Source organism: Oncorhynchus tshawytscha, linkage group LG13, assembly GCF_018296145.1.
Source record: "Oncorhynchus tshawytscha isolate Ot180627B linkage group LG13, Otsh_v2.0, whole genome shotgun sequence".
NCBI classification, from domain to species: Eukaryota; Metazoa; Chordata; class Actinopteri; order Salmoniformes; family Salmonidae; genus Oncorhynchus; species Oncorhynchus tshawytscha.
The window spans coordinates 68,748,646-68,757,543 of NC_056441.1; the positions used below are offsets into that span (position 1 = coordinate 68,748,646).

Sequence of the window (8,898 nt, forward strand, 5' to 3'; positions counted from 1 at the left end):
GAACTGTATGATTATGAGAATGATTGTTGCTCAACCCTGTTTGTTCAAAGAGCTCAGCATTATGTTATTGAGTAGGAGGGGCAATATGGTATAAGTAATAGTGATCTATTACTTTCTACTGGTGAAAGTGACATTAAAACATGCAACAATAACTTCAACACATTAAAAAACACTATCTCAGCGATGCCAAGGCAGTTCCTAATGTCTGTCTCTGCTCTAATCCTCTGCAGTCAGTCAGTCAGTCAGTCTGGGACAAGCCTAAACCCCAAAGTGTGGCCAGGCTGGGCTGCCCCAGCACCAGATGACACAGCAGAGCAGCACTCTAGAAGTAGTGGGAATAATGGCTGATCAACAAATGTGGCTCAGCCTGGCACTTTGATGCAGGCAGCTTCTACTGAGACGGAGTCCGTTTCCCTTCCGTCCATCCCCCTGAGTCCTCATTACCCTTTTGTTACTCTGCTGTTAGCCAGCCAGCCACAGAGATACACATCACCACCCTCTGTAATGTAAATAAATAGTGCTGCACTGCACATACTACCTAAATGCAGCCTTTATTTCAGTAATTTTTATGTTTTTAATGGACCTTTAGTTCTTCCGTATGTACCTGTATTTTAAGCACAGGTTAGTTACGCAACTGTTCAGCAAAGGTTCACTGTACAACAAATCGTGCATATAGCCTCTCAGCTGGACTACTGTAACATTTTCTTCTGTAGAAAGCTCAGACTGACAAGTAATTGTTCTTTCCATGGATAAAAGACCTTTGAAACATAATACTTCTGCTGTCCCAGCAAATTGCTCTTTTTCAGAATACAGAACTAGTGGATTATACATTTAATGCCATATAGACCCATTGATGTATGAGTCCGGTCTGCTTTAACCCCTGGGATATGTGGGACACTATTCAAATAAATTACTATAAAAATCAAACTTTCATGAAATCACACATGCAAGATAGCAAATTAAAGCTACACTTGTTGTGAAATCCATCAGATTTCAAAAAGGCTTTTTGGCGAAAGCAAACGATGCTATTGTCTGAGGATAGCACCTCTGTAAAGAGAGAAAAGCATATTTCAACCCTGCTGGCGCGACACAAAACGCAGAAGTAAAAATATAATTAATGTCCTACCTTTGACGAGCTTCTTTTGTTGGCACTCCAATATGTCCCATAAACATCACAAATGGTCCTTTTGTTCGATTAATTCCGTTGATATATATCCAAAATGTCCATTTATTTGGCGCGTTTGATCCAGAAAAACACCGGTTCCAACTTGCTCAATGTGACTACAAAATATCTCAAAAGTTACCTGTAAACTCTGCCAAAACATTTCAAACTACTTTTGTAATACAACTTTAGGTATTTTTTTACGTAAATAATCGATAACATTGAAGATGGGATGATCTGTGTTCAATACAGGAGGAAAACAAACTGTAGCATGTTTTCTGGTCACGCGCCTCTATCTAACAGTACACTTCAAGTGACCCTCATTCAAGATGACCGTTCTTCTTCATTACACAAAGGAAAAACCTCAAACAATTTCTAAAGACTGTTGACATCCAGTAGAAGTGATAGGAACTGCAACAAGGTCCCTTAGAAATCTGGATTCCCAATGAAAACCCATTTAATAGAGTGACCTCAAAAAAAACAATCTGAATGGTTTGTCCTCGGGGTTTCGCCTGCTAAATAAGTTATGTTATACTCACAGACATGATTCAGACAGTTTTAGAAACTTCAGAGTGTTTTCTATCCAAATCTACTAATAATATGCATATCTTATCTTCTGGGGATGTGTGGCAGGCAGTTGAATTTGGGCATGCATTTCATCCGGACGTAAAAATACTGCCCCCTGTCACCAAGAAGTTAAAGTCCTCCTCAGCGCACAGTGGTCATTTTGGAGTGTCTTGGGAGCCTTTTAAGCAGGTTGTGCAATAACCTTCATCAAGGGACATCTTGGTTAAACTTAACCTAATAGCCTGTTTACCTAAACCAGTTTAGAGTTAAATCTTGGTGTTTGTTTAAAATAATAAAAGCCCCACCTTGTGGTAATTTGATTTTGGAAAGACTTTTATTTACTAGCCACTTTGGTTAACATTATTGGCATATAAAATGACATGTAATGGGCATAGCCTCATACCTCAGAGCAGTGCCATTGTGAATGGAGAATGCCAATATCTAAAGGCAATATGACTCATTTGACAAATCCATCATTCTCTGTTGCCAGACTGGGCAGGAGCAGAACATAGCTTACAGGCCTTTGACAGGGTTGTCTCTTTTTGTGTAAACAAGAATGATTATTCTACTGCTATGGTTTCACTTGTGTTTTCCAACAGGATCCGGCACCTCTGTTTTGGACTGTTTAGTTCCAGAACCATTTGCCAGGATCCAGTACCTCTCGTGGCATGAAGAATCATTTTAGACACACCTACTCATTCCAGGGTTTTTCTTAATTTGTTGTATGTTCTACATTGTAGAATAAGTGAAGACATCACAACTATGAAAATAACACACATGGAATTATGTAGTAGCCAAAAAAAGTGATTAAACAAATCTAAATATATTTTATATTTGAGATTCTTCAAAGTAGCCACCCTTTGCCTTCATGACAGCTTTGCACACTCTTGGCATTCTCTCATCCAGCTTGGACACTGTGTTAACTAACCTCCAGACGAGCTTCAATGCCATACAACTCTCCTTCCGTGGCCTCCAACTGCTCTTAAACGCAAGTAAAACTAAATGCATGCTATTCAATCGATCACTGCCCGCACCAGCTCGCCCGTCCAGCATCACTATGGATGGCTCTGACTTAGAATACGTGGACAACTACAAATACCTGGGTGTCTGGTTAGACTGTAAACTCTCCTTCCAGACTCACATTAAGCATTTCCAATCCAAAATTAAATCTAGAATTGGCTTCCTATATCGCAACAAAGCATCCTTCACTCATGCTGCCAAACATACCCTCGTAAAACTGACCATCCTACCGATCCTCGACTTCGGTGATGTCATCTATAAAATAGCCTCCAACACTCTACTCAACAAACTGGATGCAGTCTATCACAGTGCCATCTGTTTTGTCACCAAAGCCCCATACACTACCCACCATTGCGACCTACGCTCTCGTTGATTGGCCCTCGCTTCATACTCGTCGCCAAACCCACTGGCTACAGGTTATCTACAAGTCTCTGCTAGGTAAAGCCCCGCCTTATCTCAGCTCACTGGTCACCATAGCAGCACCCACTCGTAGCACGCGCTCCAGCAGGTATACCTCACTGGTCACCCCCAAAGCCAATTCCTCCTTTGGTCGTCTTTCCTTCCAGTTCTCTGCTGCCCATGACTGGAACGAATTGCAAAAATCTCTGAAGCTGGAGACTCACATCTCCCTCACTAGCTTTAAGCACCAGATGTCAGAGCAGCTTAAAGATCACTGCACCTGTACATAGCCTATCTGTAAACAGCCCATCTATCTACCTACCACATCCCCATACTGGTATTTATTTATTTATTTTGCTCCTTTGCACCCCAGGATCTCTACCTGCACATTCATCTTCTGCCGATCTACCATTCCAGTGTTTAATTGCTATATTGTAATTACTTCGCCACCATGGCCTATTTATTTCCTTATCTTACCTCATTTGCACTCACTGTATATAGACTTTTAGTTTTCTTTTGTTCTACTGTATGTTTTCTTTATTCCATGTGTAAATCTGTGTTGTATGTGTCGAATTGCTACGCTTTATCTTGGCCAGGTCCCAGTTGCAAATGAGAACTTGTTCTCAACTAGCCTACCTGGTTAAATAAAGGTGAAATAAATATATTTAAAAATATATTTAAAAAATATGTGGGAACTCCTTCAAGACTATTGGAAGCTGGTTGAGAGAATGCCGAGAGTGAGCAAAGCTGTCTTCAAGGCAAAGGGTGGCTACTTTGAAGAATCTCAAATACAAAATATATTTTTCTTTGTTTAAATTTTTTTTGGTTATTACATGTTTTTTCATCGTTTTGATGCCTTCACTATTATTCTTCAATGTAGAAAATAGTACAAATAAAGAAAAACCCTTAAATGAGTAGGTGTGTCCAAACGTGTGTGTGTATTAGTGTTAATGTCACTGTGCCCACTACAACAACAAAATATATGTAATTTTCTCCTTGAAACAATTAAAATACTGTTGAATTTCATTCATTCATTCCTATGAAGGACTACTCCTTCTGAGGAGTACCAATATGACTGACCGGTGGCTTCAAAGCCTCTCATTGGCCAATACATAGAATTTGCAATCTGGTGTTTATATATATCATTGGCGTTTACCTGCTGGTTACTCCTTTGTCACATTGTGACTCTGGTTATGCAGATTAGTCTCCATGCTTATTTAACACACTAACCTACAGCACGGTAGGCTGCAGGCTCCCGGCCAGCCCACTGCAAATCCCCTTGTGGAGAGGTGTCTGGAAATAGCTGTCATTAGAGAAAGTGCTAGTGATGCTGCGGACAGCCTTGTGGATCCAGATCAGTGACTGCAGAGTGAGATCTATGGTGAGATACTTAGATGAGCTCACCATTCCCAGCCCAATGATGTCATGTTTTTGTGAAAATCCATTTGGGGTAAACTGCATGCATAGCATTTAGTGGTTAGCCCTCTAAGGTTCATATATGCAATATTATATTACTGCCCTATAATGTCATAGTTTTGTGAGGAAAGAAAAACATGTAGCTTTGAATAGTCCATAGATTTCTGCAATTGAAAATAGCAGGTTTAGCCAAATATTGTACTACTGCTGTATCATCCTCTAGGTCAGTGGTTCCCAAACCTTTTATAGTCCTGTATCCCTTCAAACATTCAACCTCCAGCTGCATACCCCCTCTAGCACCAGTGTCAGTGCACTCTCAAATGTTGTTTTTTGCCATCATTGTACACCTGCCACACACACTATACGATACATTTATTAAACATAAGAATGAGTGTGAGTTTTTGTCACAACCTGGCTCATGGGAAGTGACAAAGAGCTCTTATAGGACCAAGGCACAAATAATAATAATAATAATAATTTTGGTCTTTTATTTAACCATCTTACATATAAAACCTTTTGTTCATCGAAAATTGTGAATAACTCACCATTAATGAGAAGGGTGTGCTCAGTCTTATATAATGCCTGTATTTAGTTTTCATGCTAGTGAGGGCCAAGAATCCACTCTCACATAGGTACGTGGTTGCAAAGGGCATCCGAGTCTTAACAGCGTGATTTGCCAAGGCAGGATACAGTACTCTGAGCGCAGCCCAATCCAAAAATCTGGCAGTGGCTTCTGATTTGAATTCAATTTTCACAGAACCGCTTGTTGCAATTTCGATGATGCTCTCTTGTTCAGATATCGGTAAGTGGACTGGAGGCAGGACATGAAAGGGATAACAAAACCACTTGTTTGTGTCATCCGTTTCGGGAACGTACCTGCGTAATTGCGCTCCCAACTCACTCAGGTGCTTCGCTATATCACAATTGACATTGTCCGTGTGCTTGAGTTAATTTACACACAAAAAATCATACAATGATGGAAAGACCTGTGTGTTGTCCTTGTTAATGCAGACAGAGAAGAGCTCCAACCTCTTAATCATAGCCTCAATTTTGTCCCGCACATTGAATAGAGTTGCAGAGAGCCCTGTAATCCTAGATTCAGATCATTCAGGCGAGAATTAACATCACCCAGATAGGCCAGTCGTGTGAGAAACTCGTCATCATGCAAGCGGTCAGACAAGTGAAAATGATGGTAAGTGAAGAAAACTTTAAGCTCGTCTCTCAATTTAAAAAAATGTGTCAGTACTTGGCCCCTTGATAACCAGCGCACTTCTGTATGTTGTAGAAGCGTTACATGGTCTCTGCTCATATCATTGCATAGTGCAGAAAATACACGAGAGTTCAGGGGCCTTGCTTTAACAAAGTTAACCATTTTCACTGTAGTGTCCAAAACGTCTTTCAAGCTGTCAGGCATTCCCTTGGCAGCAAGAGCCTCTCGGTGGATGGTGCAGTGTACCCAAGTGGCATCGGGAGCAATGCGCGTTACCACTCCGCTATGTCTCCCTGTCATGGCTTTTGCGCCATCAGTACAGATACCAACATGAGTAGCAGCTACGTTTGGCTACATACGGACCGTTAGTGGAATTCCTACGAGAGAGTAACAGTTAATGTGATTGGATGTTAATTATTTGACTATGCTACCTGTATTTGACATTGTGTTGTTATCTCGCTGAACACTAGATGGTTTAATTTTATTTTTGGCAGTGAAATGAGGCTACTCAGGCGAGAGAAAAAAACTCACCCAAATGTGTAGCCCCATTGGAAACTATAAATGGACTGTTTGAAAATGTGAAGGATTTATAAAAAAAATTTAAAAGTATTTAAAAAAATAAATGTGTATCACATTTGGAGTACCCCCCCGTTTGGAAATACCTGCTCTCTGTGATTCAGTGGATGTTTTTCTACCAGAGAACATGTTATCCAATGCCACTATCAGCCAACCACAATGCTTACAAGCAGAACATCAAGCATGATCTAGTTTTTAATAAACCCCTATCATACGAGTGCCTGAAAGCCACCACCTTCATGTGGGTTTAGAACCTTGGTTCAGAGGTCCTGTGACTGTTCTGGTTTGTACCCCTATCTAGCTGTTGGGAGGGAGGGAGTGCGGGCAGGCAGCGTGAAACCTGCTTCTGACTCGTGGCTAAAGTGGAAGATGAACCCTGGTCTGTTTCTCATGCAAGGGTCCAGTGTGGGAGGCAGCCAGTTTAATGCAGGCCAGGGCCAAGCTGATTCAGGGCTCATTTTCCAACTGCTCAGCCAGTTTTAAGAAGGCTAACTTCTCAGAGATGGACTCCCTGCTGTGTGTGTGTGGGGGGGAGAGATGCATGCATGAATGAGTCTCTGTGTATGGGTGTGTGTGTTTTATTATTGGAACCCTTTGCATGTGGTTATAAATGCAAGTGTTTTGTTCCTGAATTTTGATTAAAAAATTGTATCTACATTTTCTTTTTAGTGCCTGTCTATTGCGTGTGTGTGTGTGTGTGTGTGTGTGTGTGTGTGTGTGTGTGTGTGTGTGTGTTGGAAGTGACCCATGCAGGAAGGAGGGAGAGAGGGGAGTGCCTATTTACATTGGCAGCAACACAAGGGGGAAATGAACTAACTTCAAAGCGAGAGTGCAGCGGAATTGTGAAGAGTGTGCACTCCGTGCATGAGCTACCAGACACATATTCCCAGAGCTGCTCTGAATGGCCTGTTAGAAACATACTGGAGCAGGCTAGCAAGGAGACACTACCCCCTAAAAAATATCACACCTTTTGACATTTGTACTGTTGCAGTGATGAAACAACAAATGAGAAATTAGGAGTGTTTACTCTTGAGGACAACTTTAAAGGTACATTAATACACTTCTCTATGTACTCTTGCATTTAATGAATTTGCTCCGTGTTACCTGATATCCACTACAGGCCATAAGCTATATCTTATTTAACTGAAAGTTCTGCTTTTATGTTGTAACTCAGGTGTTTCACTTCAATTCATTGGATGAGTTTTACTTCAGTTACATCATATAAACCTTTTTTAAAGGGCAATATGCTCAATCCCTGTCCGTGTATCTGTGTGACACAGGGATGCTGCAGAGACAGCCCACCATTGAGGACTTTGTGGACGCCCTGGTGACTGACCTGAACCCAGACTTTGAGACCTTCATCATGGACTCTACAAGCTGATTAGCTTGATCAATCTTCGACTCTTCAATTCAGTTTCAGCCACGACTTGAATTGTGTTGCTGTGGAATGGACTCACATGATCAGAAAATGCAATTAACTATTAATCCTTTCAAAAGGCAGATAACTGTAGCTGTATGCAGTCACTGTAAACGTATGTTTTTTTATGCAATTTTTGTATACGAGCTAGCTATTTAGTGATTTGGCTCAACCATAGGTTCTGTGTGGTTCATGAAAGTCTGTGCAGATCTGTGCATATACCACATGTATTATACCATACTGTCTTACACATATTTTTGTCATTGATGCATATAAATTATGGAAAGCACAAAAAGTGCATCATTTCATTCAGAATATTGCAATAATGAGCAATGTAATCTTCAGCACTGAGAATGTATGTTTGAAACATCTGTTCCAATATCCATGTAAATAGATAAGTTGAAGTATGTAGACATTATTTGTATAATCTGTCCAAGAGAAAATACTAAACTCTGTGAGCGTTGAATATCATTTTCTGCAAAAGTATGAGCAGTTCATTGTTATTTCCTGTTCAGATCAGACAGGACAAATACAACACCTGCTATTCCTGACATAGTGTTTTGACTTAAATGCAAATCTGCTCCCTCTGATTTGTCTGTGTTTCTGTTAGGGAGGGAAGGGGAGGAGGGTGGGATGGGAGGTTATGGGCTGAGAAGGAAGGATATGGTCTCTTAGGTGTTGTGAATTGGAGATTTAATTTCGGATTAATTCACACAGAGCGTGATCCAGACTGTGACGACTAGCTAAATCAAGTACTACCGGCTGTTGCATCTGTTTCAACAGATTCTGCCTCTAATTACCAGGGGCTGAGGCTGCAGCTGCTCCCCATACAATGTCCTTACTTGCCTAGCACTGATATCTGACCTGGGGCATCGCCCATCAAGGTGGGATTTACTTCAGATGGTTAATCAAGGTGTGAACATGCTATCAAAGGGAGTGAGCTGGGTAGCTGTAACCACATGTAGGCCTACTGTACATCGCACAGAGCCATGAATAAATTCCTAAATATGAAATCACTAATGGAAGCTTTATTTTCATTACTCGTATCTAGTTTTGAACCAAATTCAATCATAATATTTTGTGGCAAGTAATATCTTGAGTTTCAGAGAGACGCCACTGTATACGGAAGTG

The 8,898-nt window shown here is 40.9% G+C and overlaps 1 protein-coding gene across 4 annotated transcripts in view; it reads left to right on the forward strand.

Moving 5' to 3' along the window:
- The window catches only part of LOC112265591 (mitochondrial intermediate peptidase), a 46,406-nt gene extending 38,049 nt beyond the window's left edge, over positions 1-8,357 (forward strand). The window contains exons 19-20 of one of the 4 annotated variants that reach the window (XM_024443067.2): positions 7,342-7,397; positions 7,631-8,357. In XM_024443067.2, the coding sequence (XP_024298835.1) occupies positions 7,342-7,367 (26 nt within the window). In that variant the 3' untranslated portion in view covers positions 7,368-7,397; positions 7,631-8,357. Of the gene's footprint in view, positions 1-230; positions 543-2,328; positions 2,452-7,341; positions 7,398-7,630 lie in introns of those variants that run through there. The other 3 variants (XM_024443064.2, XM_024443063.2, XM_024443065.2) reach the window with 3 other exon arrangements.
- The last annotated feature ends 541 nt before the right edge of the window (positions 8,358-8,898 follow it).